The following is a 23,383-nucleotide window of genomic DNA, read 5'->3' as shown; positions in this document are numbered from 1 at the left end:
CAAACACGTGCATAGAGCCAGCTTCCCCTAAGAAGAGCTTCTGTCATTGTGTCACTACAGGGCTGGTGACTGCCCTGGCCCATCCTAGCATTCATTCATCAGGGTGGCACGGTATGCAGGCTGTCTGGAAAGGTCACAATGGGCTTTCGGAATTCCATTTGGCCAAGGCAAGAACTTCATTGGCTCCCCTCTAAAATACAATTCCACAGATGGTTGGGATTTCAATTATTTTGGCTTGGTGGAAAAAAAAAAGTTACCTAGGCATGTTCAGCTTAGCAGCTTTCCAGGCACTACCCTGAGCACCTGTGTGCTCTTCAGCTGTCATTTATGTTGAGGTGGCACCAGGACATTGATCTCTCAAACTCTCAGAGAAGCCAGGGAAAGCCGAGAGCCTTCCTGGAAGAGGAGACCAGCAGCGAACTCTTCCTTCCGCTGCCCATAACGGGAAGATCACCATAAGGCCAATGTCAGTTCCCAGCATTCTGTCCCCAAACACGGGAGAGGGCAGTGGGCCCTTCCATAGTCTCTTTCATTGATTTAAATAAAAACAAATGATTGAAAGTGTAAATAAATGCAAACATCTCCTTTGGAGTTCCAGTTCTAATACATTTCTTTTTCACTGGAAATTACAGAATCAGGCTGGTTTTGAGATTAGTACCAGCAGTGAGTAGACCTCCTGTCTGAAATCCTTTCGAGGATTTATGCACATTTTCTAAGCTAGCACAACCTTCCAATTGGCTTAATGTATTTTTAATCTGTTCTCATAAAATTTCTATAAGAGCAGACTCACCAAATATGGGCTCCCCAATATAGCATCGTTGTTTCTAGCCCTACCCACCCCCAGGTCGCATTGAACTTTGAAACACAATCAAATGGTGTGTTTTGTTTTGTTTTGTCTTAAACTGCTGGCCAGCTGACACTGGACATTTATGCATCAGGATGATCCAAGGTTGTGTGCAGGCACCCGGAGGTCACCATAATACTAGTGGCATACCAGAATCTGTGAGGGTACAGTCCTGACCCAGAAGCAGTAGCCAGACCGCTAAATTTACAGAGACGCCTTGGAGCCTTCTTGGATTAAGACAGTTAAAACACCAGGCCTGATCTCTGATCTGTGTGGAAAGAGTTAGCGTCCATCCTGTAGACCTGCTAGAGAGGGCTGTCTCCTGCAGCGTGGTCTCTCGGTGGATGCTAATGTGGCTCCGGGGCCTCTGGGGACAGGACAGTGCAAAGCCTTTAGAGAGGTAAGTCTCCCAGCCTTCCAGCCTGTCTCCAGCTACAGCTTGCTTGGTGCTGTCAGGATCTGGATTTGGGGGGAGTCTCTCTGTAGTGGTACCAGTGACAGAAGCTGTTCTTTAGAATTTTCAGGATGGCTGTATTCTGCGGTCAGAATGAGAGAGGCAAGCTGGGCGGAATCTCTCGCCAAGAGTTCAGGTAAGGTAACGTTTCTTCGCTGGGGATGCTTTCCGCAGCCAGGCAGCTATGCTGACAGTCTCGAGTTTGCTCCCAGTTTGTTTAGATTTAAATGATACGTTGATCACTTTTTTTAAAAAGCTGAATTTTGTTTGGATTTTCTTTTTCATGAAAACCTTTTTCTTTTCTTGTATCCCATGCAAAATGGTTTGAAATGTCAATTGCTTTTTAAAAACCCTGTGTGTTGGAAAGTCTTTAATCTGCTGTTTGCTCTTTCTCCCCCCTCCTTTGAAAGTTTTGCGAAGTGTAAACGTTCATTATGTCTTTCGGCCTTCCCCGCTCCTCCCTTCTGGGAGGCGCTCATGCTATTGCCCCCCGGTGCTGAAATCGGCACTGTAAAGGGCTGGGGAGGAAGGAAGCCCACACAACAACCTGCTGTCCTTTCGCGCCTTCCTTTGGAGCCTGGCCGTCCGTGCCGTGGTGTGTGAGAAAACGCGTCACCGCACTGCCATCTTACTGAGTCGCTTCACGTGAGGAAAAAGGGTCTCTGGGCCTGTGGCTCAGTTCCGCCTTTTTGGATTGTGTCCTGGAAAAGAAGCCACTCTTCTTGCTAGTAAACCAGCAACGCAGCCGTGGGCAGTGGTGACCCATACAGTGGGAAGGAATCAGCTAAAAAGCTGAGGGAGGGAGAGGTGGAACTCGGTAGCTCTTGGGATCTTAATATCTCGTCTCTGATTCTCTGGTCAGATTATTTATTGGGACTCGACATAAGCCTGGTTTTGGGGTTTTGAGGGGGGATCTCCTAGCACATGGTGGACGTCTGGTATGACTCTCAGGAAGCACGAGAAATGCAAGCTAACTCAGAGTCTGGCTTCTGAAACGCAGCGTTAGTGACCTCAGGACAGCTGGGCCTGGCCTCCATTTTTGTCCGTCATTCAGCGGCCGTAACCTTTTGCTGTAAGGAACTGGGGTAGATGGGTGGATGGGTTTTGAGTTAATTCTCTTTTCTTCCCTTAGGATGGGGGATCGGTTTGACGTTTCCTCTGTGGTGGTCGGTTTGATTTTGTTTTTGTCAAGTTCAACTTTAGCTACAAGGACTTGAAAAGACTCTGAGGGCCGCCATCCGTCTCTCCTAGAGGCCTAGCGTTCTGTATTCTGTCCCGAGCAGAGTGAGCTCCTCACAGCCTAGGGCACGAGGAGCCCCAGCAGTGTTAAGCAGAGTACCTTCCAGTGGGGAGGGGGGAGTTCTTCGTTTTGTTTTGTTTTTTTAATTCTCTTTCCTTAGCAGCAAGGTCTTTGTTCCTAGAGAATCCACTCCATTGCAGAATGATTGCAACTTCAGGAGCCCTAACCGATTAAGTGCTGTCGGCCTGATGTGCCACCTCGGACTCTGGAAACAGCTCTTGGTTCTATTCTGTATCTCCGTGGTGTGTAGTGAAAACCACAGCCGGAGGCCAGCTGACCTGTTAGATGGCTAACCCTGTAACCCTTGACTCTGTATGTGCCATTGTATGTTACTGCAATGCTCCACCTGTTGTACAGTGTTTGTGAGATGCTCTTTGCAGATGGTACTTTTATATATATCTATTTTTTCACTTTCAATAAAAGTACGTTCCTCCCCACTTGCTGGTATTTGATACTGTTGCTGAATGTGCCTCGTGTGAGTGTGTGCTGCGGCATTGCAGGACCTCAGAGCTGGAGGCGGCACTCGGTGGTTCTTGGGGGCTGGCTGCCTTCCCTCTGCAGGTGGTGGTAGACATATGCTACCTGAGGTAACATGTTTCTGTTTTTGGGAGGGAGTGGGGCGTGGGGAGGGCCCGGGGAGGGTCTCTGGATTTTTGGTGGTCTGCTTTGTTTGCTCTCTTCTGTACTATTAAACTGCTGATGTTTATTTTCAGGAATGTTTTGCAAATGCACTTCTCACTCTTCCCCAGTACAACTGTAGGTACACTGTTCCTTTTTATCAAATAAGCACGTTTGAAACGATACAAAGAAAGGTCTTGATTTCATTAAAGAACTGTATCCATGTGTGCAGATACTGGAATAAGGTCAAATATATACTTTTGAGTGACCATGTGTTTAGAATGAATTTCAGCTCATGGACAGGTTTATGTTACATTAGAAAGAGCAACGGTTTTCATGGTGTCCTAACAGAGGCAGAATTCAAATTCGACCCACCTCCTGCCAGATGCCCTTGAATAAACGAACTCCCGCAGGTGGTCAGTAGTACCTGGCCACCCGAGACGCGTGTCTTCCTTTAGGGCGTGCTCATCGCCACACAGCCGAGCTGCCTACTCTTTCTAACTTAACGTAAACCTGTGGCGTTGTGTGTGGGTGCTGTGGAGGGGTTCACAGTGCTGTGTGTTTCTCCCTGTAGGCCTTCGTGGTGAAACACCTCCTGGAGTATACCCAGGCCACAGAGTCTAACCTACAGTACAGCTTGCTGTTAGTCCTGGGCCTCCTCCTCACAGAAATCGTGCGATCCTGGTCACTCGCCCTGACCTGGGCATTGAATTACCGCACCGGTGTCCGCTTGCGGGGGGCCATCCTGACCATGGCATTTAAGAAGATCCTTAAGTTAAAGAACATCAAGGAGAAGTCCCTGGGCGAGGTGAGGGGCGGAGGGGGGCAGTGTTTGCTCTCTGGCAGAGTGCAGCTTCCTGGCTTAAGCATGTCTTTCCTCTGGGGCTCGCCCTTGCCCTTCCTCTTCCTCGCAGAGTCGTCCCTCACTGCACTTTGTATCTCGTAGCTCATCAACATTTGCTCCAACGACGGCCAGAGGATGTTTGAGGCAGCTGCCGTTGGCAGCTTGTTGGCAGGCGGACCCGTGGTTGCCATCTTAGGCATGGTCTATAATGTAATTATTCTGGGACCAACAGGCTTCCTGGGATCAGCTGTCTTTATCCTCTTTTACCCAGCAATGGTGAGTACGTTTCCTGGCTGAATGTTGGCAGGTTTCCTAGGAGACGGGTTATTTCCATTGGGTTCTAGTAGCCATCACTGAGGTGTCGAATCTCTGATCGAGAATGTTCTCAAAGAAGGTACCTGGTGCCTGGTTTAAGCAAGTCTAGAGGTAGACATGCTCAGGCCCCCTGAGAGGAAGTAAGGTGTCACTTGAATAAAGGCAGTGGCTCCTAATGACATTAGAAACAGTCTGAGGATGAGCATTTGGGGCAGCAGTTGGGATGCCTGCATCCCATATTGGAGTGCCTGGGTTCAAGTCCTGGCTCTGCTTCTGATCCCAGCTTCCCGCTAATGCACACACTGGGAGGCAGCAGATGATGGCTTAAGTACTTGGGTCTCTGCCACCAGCGTGGGAGACCTGGATTGAGTTCTGGGCTCCCAGCTTCAGCCTGGCCCAGGCTTGGCTGTTACGGACATTAGGAAGTGAACTAGAGGATAAAAGATCTCTGTCTGTCTCTGTCTCTCTGCCTCTCAAAAACAAACAGACAAGCAAACAAACAAACAAACAAACAAAAAAAAAAAACAGAGGGAGAGAGTCCCCATGAAGGAGAAGGCCTGCAGGTACCCATGCCCTCAGGAAGTAGTAGTGTGTGAATCACACTCCGCCTGCAAGGTGCTGCCTACTGCGTCCCCTGCTTCCTCCTTGGTGGCACTCAGTGTCTGTAATCTCTGAGAACAAATATTTGTCTTGACGGCCTTATAAAGAGATAAGAATTAAGTAATATTTGATTATAGTTCAATAGATCACTTAAAAAAAAAAAAGAAAGAAAGCAGCATCGCCCCCTGGAAGCTGCCTGTCCCAGAAAACAAGATCATATGCTTGCTTTATTTAGAAAACCTGGAGCAGATTAGGCGTTCTGCAGTCTGTCTGGGCTCTGACTTGCCTGGCGTTGCCTTTCCTTGCAGATGTTTGCATCACGGCTCACTGCATATTTCAGGAGAAAGTGTGTAGCCGCCACAGACGACCGCGTCCAGAAGATGAATGAAGTTCTTACCTACATTAAATTCATTAAAATGTATGCCTGGGTCAAAGCGTTTTCTCAAAGCGTTCAAAGTGAGTTTAAAGATCCCGTATGTGCATGTGCTGGGTTCATCGTTCACACACTCTGCTCCCTGAGCACATTAGGTGCCAGGGCTCCCAGTGTCAGATCGTAACACGGTAGAATTTTTAGGCTCACGAGGAATCTTAGTGATTGGAGCCCATTGCCATGACCCACAGATGGGGAAAGCAAGACCCGGGAGATGAACAGCTAGCTAGGCTTAATTCATTTTCAAAGTCCCTCTGTGTACCCTCTCCTGGCCTGGCCATGAGGGTGTTACAGGAGGCAGTATCAGATGAGCGTTCTTTATTTTTGCATTCTCTACTCCATGGTGGCAAACGTATCACAGGTGGTTGCGTGACCCTACCCAACGGGTGAACTGGGAGTCAGGACAGCTGGGCTCTGGTTCTAGCTCTGCCACTCACTAGGGGCTTTTCTGCCTCCTTGTTTGTGTTTTTTAAATAATTGATTTATATTGAGTCTCAAGGTTCACGGTGCCTGGCCCCCTCCTGGTGTGTAAATTGAATGCAGGCATACACTCGTCAAGTACAGAAATGCCACAACGCTGGGAGGAAGAATTAGCTCAGATTGGATATTCAAAAAAGCCTCAAAAAAAAAAAAAAAAAAAAGTTGGAATAGTGGGACTTAAACAGGTAGTATATTTAAAAGTACTTTTTAGAGTTTAAAAAGGAATACATAGGTATAGCAAGCCTGATCTAAATAGAGAAGATAAGGGCTGTTCATGGACAGCTGACTAAACGTAAATGCTGCAGTGCCATTACATAATATCAGGTGGAGTGAACGTGCAGTGTTCAGATCAAGGCAGCTGTTTCGGTTTCTGTGATTAAACCTCCAGGAATGTCACGTCCAGCTCTGGACTCTGCACTTTCTGCATAAGGGCTGTTAGGTTGAAAAGCATTCAGAGGCGGTGGCTACTCTGATGTCCCGCAGTGGCTTGGGCTGCTTTGTTAAGTAGCTTGTTTGTTTCCACCCAAGTGGAATTCTAAATGGATATCTGTTAAGTATGTTGGTGGCAGGATGACTGTCCACAGTCTCTTCCTGGGCTCTCAGAGTCCATGGTTTTATGATCTTCCTTCTGAGATGCCACTCATCCTTCAGCCTCTGGCTTTGCTACCATCGCCTAAGTGTGTTCATTTGAAAACATTCTTGCTCGTGATGGATGTGGTCAATATGTATGACAAAGCAGTGAGGTTTTCCCGATGCCCTGGGCAGTGGCAATACATTTAAGATCAGAGCATCAGCCCCTCCAGAGAATTCCTTTTATGCTTCAAAGTCCCTTACCATTTTTATCATCCTACTTCCTACTGTTTAATGCTGTATATTATTGGAAAGTATTCAAGAAAAGCCATTCTGCCTATAGAAATTGCATTTCCCCCGTCTACTTCCAGTCGTCCTTGTGGGGTTTGGTGTGAAAGCTGCTGTCCCAGGGCCAGCATGCAGCGGGCACTCTAGGGAATCTTAGTCCTTCCAGCTTCCCAGTGCCATCGTGCAGCCTTTCCTGTAATTCCCTAGGCAGAACCGAACAGCAGTCCGCTAAGCAAATGAAACTGCCAACTGTAGATAACAGTTAATATGTTCATTGCTTCTAAACCCAAGAAGCCAACAAGAAGAGTCAGAAAAAGACCCCAAATGATCGTTGTAGAATATGTAGCAATGACTTCTGTTGGATTCATTCCTGTGACTTGATCTATTGACACTCAGGCTTTGTACCAGCCTTTATGATGGAACCGATGGTCGTGTGGGCCTAGTATTTGCAACGTGGGTGTTAAGGGGCGTTTTAAAACCTATTCCTGAAGACCTGCAGAGTCTTGTTGGGCAGTGGAGGAAAACATCCCAAAGTCTCCTCTGACTTGCATTGAAATCGCCTTTCTTTCTGTCCCTAGAAATCCGAGAGGAGGAGCGTCGGATACTGGAGAAGGCTGGGTACTTCCAGAGCATCACGGTCGGCGTGGCCCCCATCGTGGTGGTGATTGCCAGTGTGGTGACGTTCTCCGTCCACATGACCCTGGGCTTCGACCTGACTGCAGCACAGGTCAGGGAGCTGTCGGGGGTGGGGACCGTCTTGGCAGTGCACAGAGGTGCTTTGGTCTTCTTGGTACTGGATTAGAAGGTTCCTCTAGGGGTTAGGTACTTTTTCACTCCTGTGATTAAATCAGGAAGTGGAAGAATAAAGGAGCCGAATAGCCTGCAGGTTTTTAGTCAACCTGGTTTGGGTTTAATTCTGAATGCACAGGTCAGCCTGTGGGTCAGACTCACTGAGACTTTTAATTGAAAGTCATGAAAAACTACGTGTGACTTACAGTAACATTTCATGGCCAAGGTGCAGCCTCCCAGACATCTCGGAGGACATGGATGGAGGCTTGTGATGTCACTCCCATGGCCCAGTCAGCCTCAGTTTCTCCTCTTTTCCTGTTTTCAGGCCTTCACAGTGGTGACTGTCTTCAATTCCATGACATTTGCATTGAAAGTTACACCGTTCTCAGTAAAGTCCCTCTCGGAAGCATCAGTTGCTGTCGACAGATTTAAGGTAAGTGGCTTCTTTCCCCTCCCCCACGTCAGGAGCCATCCTGGCACAACTACAGCTATTCCAAGGGCCTGCTCATGCTGGCCACTCGGGGCTCAAGTTCGCCTTTAGCCTTCTGGCAGGTCGGTAAGAAGGGGGCAGCGAGGAGGCTGAATGAAGGGCGAGACTTGTTACCTTCTTAAACTGATGTGAATTTTGACATCTCCTGGACAGCCTACTCCTGGCCTTGCAGGATTCCAGCACTCCCCTGTGAGCTGGCCCTGCTGCCTGGGCCTGACAAAGGTCTATGTCATATTGCTGGGCCTTCAAGGGACTTAAACCCAGAAGACCCGAACTGGCAGGTGGCTGTCAAGCTTTCCTCCTGCCAACCCTTGCTGCTGGCATTCTGATTGGCCGGCATGCTGAGTCCTTTTTGATCCTTCCCTTTTCCTGCCCTGGGGTTGCCATTCATGACACGGGGAATGCAGAGACGTGGAAACAGTCCTCAAGCTAGATCGTGTTGAGAAGCGCAGTTAAGTAGGTGCCAGGCCTTCATCCTACAGGCAGGCAGTTAATCACCCTAGGAATGCTCTTTGTGCCTTCAGAATAATATAGACACATGACTCAGGAGGGGGATGTATTTGGGAGGATAGGGGTTAATGCCTTTAAAAATATTACTAATTGGAGCCGGCGCCATGGCTAACTTGGTTCATCCTCCGCCTGCGGCACCGGCATCCCATATGGGCGCCGGATTCTGTCCTGGTTGCTCCTCTTCCAGTCCTGCTCTCTGCTGTGGCCCGGGAGGGCAGTGGAGGATGGCCCAAGTGCTTGGGCCCCTGCACCCACATTGGAAACCAGGAAGAAGCACCTGGCTCCTGGCTTCGGATCGGCGCAGCTCTGGCAGTAGTGGCCATTTCGGGGGTGAACCAACGGAAGGAAGACCTTTCTCTCTGTCTCTCTCTCTCTCTGTCTATAACTCTCCCTGTCAAATAAATAAAATTTTAAAAAAATATTACTGAAAGCAGCACTGTGTAGGCCAGAAGTCCCTGACAGTGCCAGGGCTCACCCATCTTTGCCAGTGAGAGTGAGGGCACAGATGCAACACTGGTGACGTGGAAGCTGGAAGCCTCTGAGGGGTGGCTGTCACCAGCCTGGAGGTTCAGGAGGAAGCAAATTGTGTTCTCCTTTGAAGGCTTCCTGGGATTTATTTCTCTTCTACTTGTTTACAGTTACCAAGGTGAATTTTGTTTGGTCAAGAGAGCTGGTTCTTAAGAACACATCCCCAGGTCCTCCTGTACCCCAGCCTGGCTCCTACAAGGCTGGGAGCCAGAGTCTAATGGTTGAGCTGTATTTTGCTGAGCTCACGATACCCAGCCATGGAAGAAAGCAGGGGTTTTGACCATATGTTCTCTCCCCTGTTTGTCTAGCCTTTCTAGTGAATGGACGTGTGGTAGCTTCCTGGATGAAGCACTAAGAGTGTGTAGTGTAGGTTTGTTCTCTGCTTGCTGTTTGAGGGCTGTCTTCTTGCCACTTGTTAGGACTGGCATTATTAGCAGGTGGCTTCTCACAGGACAGCTCCTTCCTCCTTCCAGGAAGTTTCACGGTTAGGAACAGAAGCTCAGTCACCCACAGCTCTGTTAATTGCCCCGTGAGACTTCAACCCATCCTATCTTATTCCTCTTGGCAGTCTTTTTTGTTTTCTCTCCCTCTTCTTCTTCTTGTAAGTAGGTGCTTAGCCCAAGATAGCAAGGATTTATTACTTAATCCTTCCCCAATCCTAAGCCGGTTTTTATTATGTCCAGGTGTTCATTAATTAGAAATTACACTGACTTCATTAGGGTTGGGGGGAGGGGACTGTTTGGTAGGTCAAAGGCGATTGTTTGTTATTTCTGAGTACATTAAAGGGAACCTGTCTCAGTCCTGGGTGTCATCCAAGGCAGCATTTTGAGAACAGCAGCAGCCTCAATGCAGCTGTTGCTGAGAGCCTATGTCCCCCAAAGCGTCCGCTCTCCCATTGTGCCTTAGGGACAGACGAGAGAATGACCAGGACAGGACGTGGCCTCTTTCATGTACTTCACAGACCTTGAAATTCGGTGAAGATGCAGGGAACCCTACTTTTTCCCACATGCCTTTTTGTTTTGCATCTCTTCCTTTCTTTTTTCAGCTGAAGATCTGATCGATAGGCAGGGATAGCTTTTTTTCTATTTGACCTGTCCTGGAAGGGTATATTGCCAAAGAATTTGTTGATTCCTCTTGAGTGGGATAGTAAAGGATAGAAAGAGCAAATTTCTAGGAGGGTGCTGATCTGTGGCGGGGCAATGAGAAGCCACCTTGTAGTTTTTCTGCTCAGATTGTCACCATTAAGGAGCCAGTGTTCACAACTGAAAAGTCAGGATGCCCAGTTAAATACTACCCGGGACATACTTGGACTGAAAAGTTTATTCCTGGTTCCTCTGGAATCCACATTTAAGGGAGTGTCTTGCATTTTATCTGTTAACCCCGTGAGCACTCCCCTCATCCACTCAACAGAGTTGTTGTTATTGATTTTGCTAGTGAATGAGGGTCCTGTGATGCTCAGTGTCCACCATGAAGCTTGGGCTTGTGGTTTGCTGTACTTCTCAGATTCGGTTATCCTGGCAGGGGCATGGCCAAGTAGATACAAACTCAGGTGTTGTGGGGCCCTTGTCTGCCTCAGTTTGACCCGAAGCCAAAAGCCTCCCAGGAGGAGGGCAGGGCTGCAGGGAGAGGGAAGGCAAAGTCGAGGAAGAACTCTGCAACTAGTACGTGCCACCAGCATGTTTCTTAATAGTGCATTGAGGCCAAGAGGACCTTTGTCCTTTCAATAACTTTCAAGGGACAGCAATTAAGAGAATTCTACCAGCATATAGTTTTACTCTAGGAAAGTGATCAAAATTCTCAGCATGTTATTCTTAGCTCAGTCTCTGAGGAACAATCTGAACAAGTGAAACCAACAGCTCTTTTAGGAAGGCAGGTGCTAAACCTAAGGTAGATCAGACATGAAGATTATCTAGGACATTTAGAAATGTGACACTTCTGGGAAGAGTGGGGATTAGAAATGAAGGGGAGATGTGGTGACCAAAGGGAGGGAAAGAACAGGCTTAGAAATTTAGAGAAAGGGTTTGTTTTAGAAAAGGGAGTGCATATTACATATAATAGCACCTGCAAACCTGAAGGTAGTTGTAGTTCTCAGTAACCAAGCTCGAGAAACCATCACTCCTCTAAAGAGTTTCTGATGTTGTTTTTAATTGTTTAGTTAAAACTCTTTTCCTCAAAATCATCCTGGGAATACAACAGGGCAGCATTCTATAGAGGAAACCATTGGCTGAGAGGAGGGGCAGGGGTGGGCTCAGAGTCTCACAGGAAAGTCCTGGTCTGGGATTCCTCATGGGCAGTGTTTCTGGTCTGACTTCAGAAACACTTATTTTTTTCTTTCTTTCTTTACTTCTTTCTTTTTTTAAAAGATTTATTTATTTATTTAAAAGACAGAGTTATAGAGAGGGAGAAACAGAACTTGCATCCACTGGTTCACTCCCCAAATGGCTGCAACTGCTGGGGCTTAGCCAGGCTGAAGCCAGGAGCCTGGAACTCCATCCAGGTCTCCCATGTGGGTTTCAAGGAACTGAAGATGAACTTGGTCCATCTTCTGCTGCCTTCCCAGGTGCATTAGCAGGGAGCTGGATTGGAAGCAGAGCAGCTGGGACTCAAACCAGCACCTGAATGGGATGCCAGCAATATAGGTGGTGGTTTAAGACCCACTGTGCCACAATGCAGGTCCCTAAGACTTCAGAAATGCTTTTCTCATCAAGGGTTGCATTTTTCTTCCCTGTCACCTGACTCAAGGAGACCCTAGGAACAAGCAGGAAGAAAGAGCCCTGTTGATTTCCCAGAGATATTTCTCAGGGCGACGCCCTTCACTTCCACGCAGTTCTGTGCCTTTGCTTGATTGAACTCCCACAGGTTCCAGGGCAGGGCTTTGAAGACACGAGGCTCTCTTGGCAAGATGTCCTCGATGATCAATAAAGCTCCTCTTTCCCATGCCTGGTGATGTCTCCGATTGCCTGTCTCCCTAGATGGTGCCCTGCTGTGGGTGAGGAAGTGAGCAAGTTGTGGGATTCTGCAGGAGCCTAGGAAGAAAGCAGGTGGGGAGGGTGGGGGGGGGGAATCAGTGTGCACCTGCTTGCTGCTCAGGGCTGCACACCCGTTAGGTACAGGCCTTTGGTCCACATTAGCCAGGTAGAAAAGGAGAAGGTAGTTCAGCCTGCAATTGCAGGTGTAGAGAGGTGGGTCACTGGCTGCCCCGGTACCTCCTGAGCTCGTCCCCACACTCCTGGGACCCCCTGATGGGCCTGAGGCGAGGCTGCACTAATGAGCTACCTTTTGCCCTTCAGCTTCCTTCCACTGTATAGCCTGATGTGTTTTGCTACGTGAGTGTGCGCCCTAGGCTTGTCTCCCTGGTCTTGATCCAGTGTCTCATCTTTGCACCTCTCTCACAACTCCTATCAGAGTTTATTTCTAATGGAAGAGGTTCACATGATAAAGAACAAACCAGCCAACCCTCACATCAAGATAGAGGTGAAAAGTGCCACCTTGGCATGGGACTCCTCCCACTCCAGTGTCCAGAACTCGCCCAAGCTGAGCCCCAAAATGAAAAAAGACAAGAGGGCTGCCAGGGGCAAGAAAGAGAAGGCGAGGCAGCTGCAGCGCACTGAGCATCAGGCCGTGCTGGCAGAGCAGAGAGGCCACCTGCTCCTGGACAGTGACGAGCGGCCCAGTCCCGAGGAGGAGGAAGGCAAGCACATCCACCTGGGGAGCCTGCGCCTGCAGAGGGCGCTCTACAACATCGACCTGGAAATCCAAGAGGTAACCCGCGCGCGTGGCCCGCCTCCCCTGCCTCCCCTGCCCTCCAAGGGCAGGCAGCGGCCGGTCCTTTCAGCAGCTGTGAGTGGTTTTGAACTAAGAGCAAACCTGGCCAGCCCTGACTCTAAAAGGGATATTTGGGCATTTAACAAAAAGCTTCACTTCCTTGCTTGTAAAAGGGGCATTGCCATGAGATCGGTTGTTAGTAATTTCCATTAAATGGGTTTTCCAAGATTACGCCCTAAGTAGCTTTCTGGTTGTTGTAGTCATATGGGAGCTGTGGTAGTTACGTCTGGGCATTATAACTGTGCGAGTCCCTCATTGCCACCAGGCTGTACGTGTCACAGAACCTGGCACAGAATGTGTGCCTCCCGTGCTGCACTTGTCAGCAATTCTGTTGTAATTACTTATTTGGAACGTAAGTGAAGGATCATTTTAGAAATGATGTCACTGCCCAGATAGCGCAGGACTGAAGTGTCGGAGGCCCTCCCGGGAGGGTGGCCGGAACAGACTCCCGGACTCGGACTGGGGGCCATCGCCGTGTGTGGAGGGCTGTCTCGTTGGCAGGGCCCCAGGCGCATGTGCATTCATTCACTCAGCAGCCGACTGTGAGTGCCAGTTCCAGGCCAGGCACCGTAGGGCTGAGGACACAGCCGCAAAAACCCAAGCAGACCCGACTCCCTGCCCTGCCGGAGCATGCACCATGCGGAGCAAGGGTAGACAGCCACCTGTGAACTACACCGCAGGCCATGGAAAAGGCCGCCTGAGGGCAGGCGTCGCTAGGAAGTGGTATTTGAGCCAAGACGGGAGCCAGGGGAGGGAGCAAGTGAGCCCTGTGGCTGTCTGGGGGTGGGGAGGGCATTCCAGGGTGAAGGAACAAACGCCACCTGAGTCTAGGTGCCCCTGTTACCGGAGCAGCGTGGGAGTGGGTGCTGAGGGCAGGGAGGCCGCGGGGGTGCTGTCTCCTCCAGAGAGACTGCGGCCTTGCCCCAAGTGGGAAGAGACGCTGCTCGTGGACGTGGAGCAGGAGTCATTCTGACTCACGTACGCGGGAAACCGCTGTGGCTGCTGGCCTCAGGACAGCGGGTAGGGACGCGTTACTGCCGGCAGCTGAGAGAGAGAGGGCGGCCTCGGACTAGGGGCAGTGGTGATGGAGTGAGTAAGAAGTGCCCGCCAGAGTGGCCGGGAGGAAGGAGCATGTGTGGTGTGTAACAAAATCAGCAACTGAACAGAGCCCTCTTAAGCAAGTCCGGAGCTGGCTGAGGAGCGGACAGAGAGCTTCCAGCCCTTGACAGCTGTAAGCGAGGATGGAGACCGTCCTGGAACCTGAGTATAGTCCTCACTGGAGGGCACACGGGTCCTTACTAACTTCACTCTTTTTAAAAAAAAAAAAAAATTAATTAATTAGATACTTTTCAGAGATTGATTTATTTATATCTGAAGGGCAGAGTTACAGAGACAAGGAGAGACAGAGAAGAAGAGAGATCTTCCATCATTCCCCAAATGGCTGCAATGGCCAGGGCTGGGCCAGGCCAAAGCCAGGAGTCTGGCACTCCACTGGGGTCTCTCATTTGGGTCTCAGGGGACTGAGTACTTGAGCTGTCTTCTAGAGCTTTTCCCAGGGAGCTGGACAGGAAGCGGGACAGCCAGGACCTGAACTGGCACTCATATGAGATGCCATTGTTTCAGGCAGTGGCTTAACCCACTGTGCCACAACACTGGCCCTTTTTGTTTAAGAATTTTTTATTTATTAAAAAGGCAGAATGATAGTTTTTTTTAAATATTTTGAGAGGTCTTTTTTAAAAAGATGTATGTATTTATTTGAAAGTCAGGGTTACAGAGAGAAAGAGAGGTAGAAGCAGAGAGAGAGAGAGAGAATCTTCTACTTGCTGGATTACTTCCCCAAATGGCCACAATGGCCAGGGCTGGGCCAGGTGGAAGCCAGGATCCAGGAACTCCATCTGGATCTCCCACGTGGGTACAGGGGCCCAAGCCCTTGAGCCGCCTTCACTGCTTTCCCAGGCACATTAGCATGGAGCTGGATCAGAAGTGAAGCAGCCAGGACTTGAACTGGCACCCACATGAGATGTCATTGTTGCCTGTGACAGCTTAATCCACAAAGCTGGCCACTTTAATTTCACCCTTAAAGGCAGGCTTCCTATTTAAGGACTGCACAGTGTCCTGCTGATGTACTGATGCAGCAGCCCTGTTAGAGAATTATTCCTCCCACTTGGCTCAGATTTGCTCTTCTGTTGTGTGGCTTGGTCCTTGTTCTGCCCTTCAGAATCCACAGGCTTCAGCCATGTGGAGCGAGTCCTTCCCTTACCTCGGGAAGGACCAGTAGTGTCTGCCACGCGCCTCCTGGGCGTGAGACACTTGCTCCACTGTTGGCATCTCCCTCAGTCATCAGAACAGTGGTGCTCTTGGGGGAGACCCAACTGACCTGAGCAAGGAACTGTGACCTGACCCCCTTGTCACTGGGATCTTTTACGCTCCTGGCCCGTGTCCCCAGCCATTAGATCAACCTGCTTTTACTACTTACCAGACACTGTGCTTGGCCCTACAAGAGCAACTCCTTTCCTCATGGTGCTGGGGGTGCCATGAGGGAGACAGGCACAGCATGGGTTGGAGTACCTGGCCAGGATCAGGCTGACGGCATGTGCCAGGGGAGCTGGTGTTCAGTCAGGCCTGTCTGCCTCCAGAAGCCAGCTTCTTTCCACACCCGCGCTCTGCTGTCCTTGAAGACGTCAGTACCACCTGCTAGAAACTCTGTCTTACCTCTTAATCACCAGCTTGGTTTTCTATTTCTTGCCTTGATGATATAAATATTCTTCAGATTCTTGGAAATATTTTGGAGAAAAATGGAAGCCACAGTGTGTAGAGTTTTTCAATGAAAATAATGTATAGGTCCTAGAGAAAAATTACAATAAAATAATTTTCAAAAGTCTTGCCCACTCTTCCAAAAAAAATGACCAAAAACAAACAAAAATCATGTGTTACCAACAAAGTTGGGAAGGGGTGAGGCTTTTCTGGAAGTGATTGTGGGATTCTTTTTAAGATTTATTTATGGGGCCAGCACTGTGGTGTGGCGGGTAAAACCGCCGCCTACAGTGCCAGCATCCTATATGGGCACTGGTTCAAGTTCAAGTCCTAGCTGCTCCACTTCCTATCCAGCTCTCTGCTGTGACCTGGGAGAGCAGTAGAAAATGTCCCAAGTCCTTGGACCCCTGCACCTGTGTGGGAAACTTGGAAGAAGCTCCTAGTTTCTGGCTTTGGATTGGCCCAGCTCTGGCTGTTACAGCCATTTGGGGAGTGAATCAGCGGATGGACGACCTCTGTCTCTGCCTCTGTCTCTCTGTAATCTGCCTTTCACATAAATATACATATTTGTGTGAAAGGCAGAACGAGAGCGTATCATGAGATAAAAGGGGAGGAAAGAGAGAGAGATCTTTCATATACTGATCACAATAGCTGGGATCAGGCCAGGCTGAAGCTAGGAGAGAGGCACCCCATCTAGGTCTCCCACATGAGTAGCAAAGACCCAGGGATTTGGGCCATCACCTGCTGCTTCCCAGGTGCATTAGCAGGGTGCTGGATCAGAAGTGGAGCGGCCAGGATTCAAACTGGCACTCCGGTACGGGATGCTGGTGCTGCACACGGTTGTTGTGGGGTGTCTCAGTGTGTGCAGCATGTTTAATTTTCCCAGACGCTTCCATTTCTGTTCCCCCCGTGTATCCCCACAGAAGCCCAGAGGTAGCTAACAGAGGAGAAGGCAGGCCGATGACTTCCTGGGTCTTCACGGTGATGCTCCCAGATGGATGGCCTTCCCGCGTGTCCTCGACGGGATCGCAGGTCCTTGTAGATGAGTGTGCCATAGTGTCCTAATGACTTCTCCCCTCTGTGTGCTTTGTCCAGGGTAAGCTGGTTGGAATCTGTGGCAGTGTGGGAAGTGGGAAAACCTCACTCATCTCGGCCATTTTAGGCCAGGTAAGATGTTTGCTGTTGTCCGTGGCATTTTCTGCTTTTTCGGGTCTTTGCCTAGCAAAGGTCTCAGGAAAAATGAACTCATTTCCTGAGCTGAGTCAGAAAAGGTGGCAACAAGAATGAACCCTGGGTCTGCGTGCTGTGCCTGGAAGGGGTCTGGGGACACCTGGTGCAGGACTGGCCGGGCAGTGCCTAGCTGCAGCCGTTTGTCTCTTTTGTTCAGCGTGTATGTATTGAGCGCCACCTTATGCCAGGCAGCGTGGTGAGCAATGGCCAAGACAGGCGAGGCACAGCCCCTGCGGCCCAGCCGAGGAAGAATTAAACTGTGAAGAGGCAGAGCCCCGGTGCTGCAGCTCTGTGTCAGGCAGGATGTGAGGGTTTGATCTGGGAGCCGAGCTCCATTTGGTTTTCACCCTGAGCGCAGAAGGGCTTACAGGCACCAGGGGGTCCCGTTGCAGTGGGGCTTGGGCCTCCCAGATGCTGCAGCACATCACCAGGTGGTGAGGGAGCCATGCACAGGGGGTCCAGCAGCCACCCTCAGCTTTGAGAGCGAGGGTCAGGGTGAGGGTCAGCTGGCCGAGACAGGCTGTCTTGACTATGTTTTAGGATCCCGTAGTCAGAACAAAACAAGGTACCCACTATTTTTTTGAAAGATTTATTTTATTTATTTGAAAGGCAGAGTTCCATTGAGAGAGGGAGGGAGAGATAGAGAGCTTCCATCTACTGGTTCACTCCCCAAATGGCCACAACAGCCGGGGCTGGATCAGGCCAGAGCCAGGAGCCAGGAGCTCCCTCTGGATCTCCCACATGGTTGCAGGGGCCCAAGCACTTGGGTCATCTTCCATTGCTTTCCCAGGCGCAGTCACAGGGAGCTGGATTGGAAGTGGAGCAGCTGGGACTTGAACTGGCACCCATGTGGGATGCTGAGATTGCAGGAGGCAGCTTAACTCGTTATACCATAAGGCCAGCCCCCAAGGTACCCAGTTTTAAACTCCAGTTTGACTAGCTGGAGTGAGAAGGGGATAGAATGAGATCATTTCCCCTCCTGGTAGGGGAGATCCTTGTTGAGGAAGTGAAACAATGGGGGCAGGGCTGGGGTAAAGTGTTTGTGTGCCTGCAGGGCATGGACTTTCTTGTTTGACCCCTGTCACAGTTGGTGATCGAAGTGCCCAGGGTGGTGTGAGGACAGCTGCATTTGGATCACGTGGGGCTGCCCTGCTCTGTTTGAGATACTGTGGCTCGGGCCACGTGGGGCCGCCCTGCTCTGTTTGAGATACTGTGGCTCGGGCCACGTGGGGCAGCCCTGCTCTGTTTGAGATACTGTGGCTCGGGCCACGTGGGGCAGCCCTGCTCTGTTTGCTGGGCTTCCTGGGGATTTGTGATGCTGCCGGGTCGAAGGGCCAAGCGTTAAGACAGAGGCGGGGCATAGGGGAAGGAACAGAAAGGCCGATTCCAGGTACTTCTGGCTGTCTAGCAAGATGCTCCTTTTTCGAAGGCTGGCAAGACAACAGTTAGGTTGAAAACCAAGTGAGGCCTTGTCCCCCATCAGATCCTGGCAGCCCTGTCTCTGGCTGCTGCCCAGCTTGCTTCTTTCACCTTAACTCTCCACTGTCAGAGCTGCAGCAGGGGCGTTCGTGCAGCAGTAGCCAGAAGAGCCAAGTTGCCGCAGAGACCCTCCCTGGGTTTCTGAACCACGTGGAAGCACACACCAGGGTGCGTGGGTGGGTAGTGCCGAGCTACAGCCAGGGTGTCTATACCAAAGGTTGTAGTGGGAACAGCATGTGTGTGCAAGTACTACATAGGCTGGTTAACAAAACTCAAGGCTCCGGCATCCCTAACCCAAGGCAGATGTCTACCTTCAGGCCCAAAGGGAACCATGATAAAATGGGTAAATTAATTCACATCAATCCCTGCAACTGAAAACACAATTCAGAGTGCGTGAGTCCTTGTGCAGTCTCTTCATGTCAGAGGGAAGGATCCGCCATCCTCACATGGACATCGTGTGATACAGTGGGTGTCTAACCTGGAGTTTTTCCCCCTTGGGTCCTCACTCTGCAGCAGCAGCTGGTCTGGGCACCATCCCAAGGGCATTTTGTAGATGAGTTGGCCTGCCCTCATCTTGAGGGTGCAGGGATCTGCAGCATCCCCGCAGGGAGACCCTCTTGCTTGTGCCTCCTGGGTTAAAATAGTTTACAGTTAGGAAGGAGGAGAGTAAACAGCAAGCAGGCTGCTGTGTGGAGTGCTCGTTCCACTCACAGGTTATGCTGGGCTCTCGTCACACAGGCACAAGGAAAGCTTGGATTTTCTTTGCTGCTGTGACTCCCTTTGGAACAAAGGAGGGGTCTGGATTCAGGCCCAGAAATGGGCAGACTTTAGACTGCACTGTGGATTGCAGGGTGTCCTGTAGGCATCAGGTGGTGGCTCTGAGTCGTGATGCCTTTGGCTGGTGTCTGTCTCCCTAGATGACGCTTCTGGAGGGCAGCATTGCCATCAGCGGAACCTTCGCGTACGTGGCCCAGCAGGCCTGGATCCTCAATGCCACCCTGAGAGACAATATCCTCTTCGGGAAGGAATTTGATGAAGAAAGGCAAGGAGTGTTTGGTTCCTATCGTGCTTTCCATCTTGGCCACGTGAAAAGCAAGGCAGCCCAAGTCTGCAGGCGCTGCTCCAACCATGACCCTGACCCTGTGTCTCCTTGTGTCCTCCAGATACAATTCTGTGCTGAACAGCTGCTGCCTGAGGCCTGACCTGGCCATTCTTCCCAACAGTGACCTGACTGAGGTACAGGCCCACAGAGAGGGTTCTGGGAGACGGGTGGCAGGGCTGTGCCAGAGCCATCCCCAAGGAGCTCATCTTCAATGCTTGGCAGAAGTCTTGCACAAGGAGTTTTGCTGTCGTTGGACCTTTCTGTTGGGATGGTATTTGTTCATTAGGGCAGGAAAGTAACACTGCTTGTTTTCAGTACATTGATGTTTCATGCATGTGGATTTTAAACAAAAACCCTGTTGTTGATGTGGATTTAATGTTTTTCACTCTGAATTTTTTAAAGATTTATTTATTTGACAGGCAGAGTTACAGAGAGGCAGAGGGAAGGGAGGAAGGGAAGGAGGGAGGGAGGGAGAGAGAGAGAGAGATCGATCTTCCATCTGCTTGTTCACTCCCCAAATGGCTGATGCGGCTAGATCGAAAGTGGGGCAGCTGGGACTCTGGTGTCCATATGGGATGCCGGCACTGCAGGCGGCAGCTTTTCCTACTTTGCCACAGTGCCAGCCCCTGTTTGAATATTTTTTAAAGCCGCAAGTCAAGTGTGTGCACTGAGTTTCTTCCCTGAATTTCATTCTGCCAGCCTCCTTGCTCAGACGCAGTCTACAGCATCCTCTTCCATTAGAAAGGAGTGGTAGAACAATGCACCTTTCTTTGGTTCTCTGCCCTGGAGCAGTTTGCAGGGGTGCGCCTTGGAACTCGTTGGTGCTCTTCCTGTTAAAGCTTGTCTCCAGGAGCCGCCTGCAGGGCTCTGGCTGGCACTGTGATCCAGCTGACTTCAGTTATATCCCTCACACCAGATTCAGTGAATAGTTTCATGAGTTCAGACCAAACAGTGGTCCTCAGATCAGTGGCATTAGCGTTGCCTGAGGACTTGGTAGACACACAGATTGGTGGACTGAACCCCAGAACTGCTGAATCAGAAACTCGAGGGGATGGCCCAACAGCATTAGTTGACAAGCCCTGTTGGTGATTCTGATGCATGTCAAGTCTGAAAACCTCTGAAGTAATTAAGCATTTTTAAGGAGAAGATTTAAAATATATATATATATTTATATATGTTCATATATATATATATATTATGTATTTGAAAAGCAGAGAGAGAGAGAGAGCACAAGTGCTCTAGAGAGAGAGTGTCCATCCTCTGGGTCACTCCCTAAATGCCCACAATAGCCAGTGCTGAACCAGGCTGAAACTCAATCCAGATCTCTCATGTGGGTGATGGGTGCCCAAGTCTTTGAGCCATCACCTGCTGCCTCCCAGGGTGTTTATTAGCAGGAATCTGAAATCAAAAGCAAAGCCAGCATTCAAAGCCAGGCACTCCAATATAGGATGTGGCTGTCCCAACCAATTCCTTTTTTTTTTTTTTTTAAAGAATCATTTACTTATTTGAAAGGCAGAGTTTCAGAGAGTGAGAGACGGAGAGAGAGAGAGATTTTCCACCTGCTGGTTCACTCCTGAAGGGGCTCCAATAGCCGGGGTTGGGCCAGGCCAAAGCTAGCAGCCAAGAACTCCATCCAAATCTCCCACATGGATGGCAGGGACCCAAGTACTCAGGCCATCTTCCATTGCTTTCCCAGGTGCATTAGCAGGGAGCTGGGTTGGAAGTGGAACAGCCAGGATTTCAACCAGCACTCATATGGGATGCTGGTGTCACAGGTGGTGGCTTAACCCACTGTGCCATAATGCTGGCCCCAACCAACCAATGTGTTAGGCCAGTGTTTTTTTGTTTGTTTGTTTGTTTGTTTTTTATTTGAAAGTCAGATTGCCAGAGAAAGAGTGAGAGAGATTGATCTTTCTTCTACAGACTCACCTCCCAAATGGCTACAACAGCCTGGGCTGGGCCAGTCTGAAGTCAGGAACCCAGAACTCCATCCGGGTTTCTCATGTGGGTGGTAGGGGCCCAGCCTCTTGGACCATCTTCCATAGCTTTCCCAGGTACATTAGCAGGGAGCTGGATCAGAAGCAGAGCATCAGGGATTTGAACTGGCACTCTGATGTGGGATGACATACCTTGGCCCCCATGACAAGATTTTTAAAAGACACAAACCCAGTTACTGTTTGGTGACTGATTGTTCATTGGTTCATTTAGTGACACTTAGTGCTAGTTGTAGGCCAAGGACAAGTACAGAAAGTACATGTCCTTTATGCTTGCCACTGGCAGCATAAAGGAATAGGACCATAATCTGCACCCTCAGAAGGTTTACTATTAAGATGTTAAGACTCCTCAGCTAACAGCCACACCATAACCTGATGAGGAAGAGCCCCCTATCTTCTGGGCATTAGTGGAGAAGAGCTTGGGGGAAGGTTCACAGAGGAGGCGATGCCAGAATTGAGCAAAGTACAAGAAAGTGCTTGACATAGTCAGATGTGTTCATAACATGCACATAATTTTACGTGGCTTAGGTCCTAGGCTCTGGAAGGGGTACTCTGCGGTGGAGGCTGAGAAGCTGGGGGGCATGAGGTCTGGCATGTGTGTCTTGTTGGTGTGTCTGGATTCTGCCTTTTGGGGCTCTTGGAAAGTTTTAAGCAGGGGTCAGGTGTGGTCAGGTTTGTATTTTGGAAAGATCTTTCTCCATGTGGAGAATGGGTTGGAGGGGGCTTCCCCTGGGGAGTGTCAAAACTAGATGTAGGGTTGGTTGGTTCCTAGACAGTTGTGGGAGAAGACAGGGCATCTGGACTGACTGCCCCAGTTCCTGGAAGGATCACAGTGGCAGTTTATGCAGGGAGCCGGGGGAGGAGGGGAATTCAAGAGAAGGAGCCAGTTTGAGTCTGGAAGAGGAGAGGTGGCTGGGGTGACCTCTAAGCATTGTTCCAGACTTGAGCTGCAGGCTCCCCTGTGCTTTTGGGCTTCCATAGATTGGCGAGCGAGGAGCCAACCTGAGCGGTGGACAGCGCCAGAGGATCAGCCTGGCCCGGGCCTTGTATAGTGATAGGAGCATCTACATCCTGGATGACCCCCTCAGTGCCTTAGATGCCCACGTGGGCAACCACATCTTCAACAGTGCTATCCGGAAGCACCTCAAGTCCAAGACGGTTCTGTTTGTTACTCACCAGTTACAGGTATGGTGCTGTCTTCCCGAGGCTGCCCACCTTGGCTCAGAAAATCAGAATCAGGGAGGTGGGTTAGATCCAGGTATTTTTGTGGGGCAATGACAGGTTCTTGGAATCAACAGTTTTCATTCCCTTGGCCCACTGGTCCAATAAAGCTCACTGTACTATGTACCAGTTGGCCATCTGAACCAGAGATCCTGGGAACACATCGGCTCCTTCCTGTCAGCAGCAGTAAAAAGGCTAAGAAGAGTGAGGCAAAAATGGAGTTCGGTGTGAGACCATTAGGAAAGCACTGTGTTAACAGCTACATGCAAGTGGGAAGTGTTTTGGGAAAACAAGCTGTTCCCCCTCTGTCATTCCACCACAAGCTGCCACCTTGGAGAGCAGCTCAGAGAAGTTGCCAACTGCTTCACATATGTTTTCAAGCGTGTGGGGCTAGCCCCCATTCTGTCGTGGAAAGTCTGTAATTGTGTGTCCTTCTGTGTGTAGTGACAGGGTATGAAATTCAGCGCAAGGCTCATGTGGCTCCATCAGCAGACTTGTGTCAACAATTGGAGGAACTGCTCTCTCTCTGACCTCCACCACAAGGAACAATAAGCCATAGCAAGATTCTCAATCTTGGCACTACTGACATTTTGGCCAGATTGTTCTTTGTTGTGGGGTGCTGCCTTGGGCACCCCTGACCTCTATCCATTAGGTGTCAGTAGTATCTCTGCCCCCAGCTGTGACAACCAAAATGTCTCCAGATGTTGCCACATGTTCC

The 23,383-nt window shown here is 49.9% G+C and overlaps 1 protein-coding gene across 13 annotated transcripts in view; it reads left to right on the top strand.

Annotated features, from left to right (window-relative positions):
• The window catches only part of ABCC5 (ATP binding cassette subfamily C member 5), an 88,227-nt gene that overhangs the window by 26,059 nt on the left and 38,785 nt on the right, over positions 1 to 23,383 (top strand). For 6 of the 13 annotated variants that reach the window (XM_017346972.3, XM_002716488.5, XM_070072397.1 and 3 more), the window contains exons 6-15: positions 3,791 to 4,024; positions 4,163 to 4,336; positions 5,284 to 5,431; positions 7,322 to 7,470; positions 7,858 to 7,965; positions 12,466 to 12,822; positions 16,735 to 16,806; positions 19,266 to 19,390; positions 19,512 to 19,584; positions 22,426 to 22,629. In XM_017346972.3, the coding sequence (XP_017202461.1) occupies positions 3,791 to 4,024; positions 4,163 to 4,336; positions 5,284 to 5,431; positions 7,322 to 7,470; positions 7,858 to 7,965; positions 12,466 to 12,822; positions 16,735 to 16,806; positions 19,266 to 19,390; positions 19,512 to 19,584; positions 22,426 to 22,629 (1,644 nt within the window). Of the gene's footprint in view, positions 1 to 1,359; positions 3,036 to 3,235; positions 3,359 to 3,790; positions 4,025 to 4,162; positions 4,337 to 5,283; positions 5,432 to 7,321; positions 7,471 to 7,857; positions 7,966 to 12,465; positions 12,823 to 16,734; positions 16,807 to 19,265; positions 19,391 to 19,511; positions 19,585 to 22,425; positions 22,630 to 23,383 lie in introns of those variants that run through there. The other 7 variants (XM_008266622.4, XM_070072399.1, XM_070072398.1 and 4 more) reach the window with 5 other exon arrangements.

This window comes from Oryctolagus cuniculus, chromosome 4, assembly GCF_964237555.1.
Source record: "Oryctolagus cuniculus chromosome 4, mOryCun1.1, whole genome shotgun sequence".
NCBI lineage: Eukaryota > Metazoa > Chordata > Mammalia > Lagomorpha > Leporidae > Oryctolagus > Oryctolagus cuniculus.
Note: the sequence above shows the minus strand (reverse complement) of the source record. Positions and strands in the feature narration are given on the sequence as shown.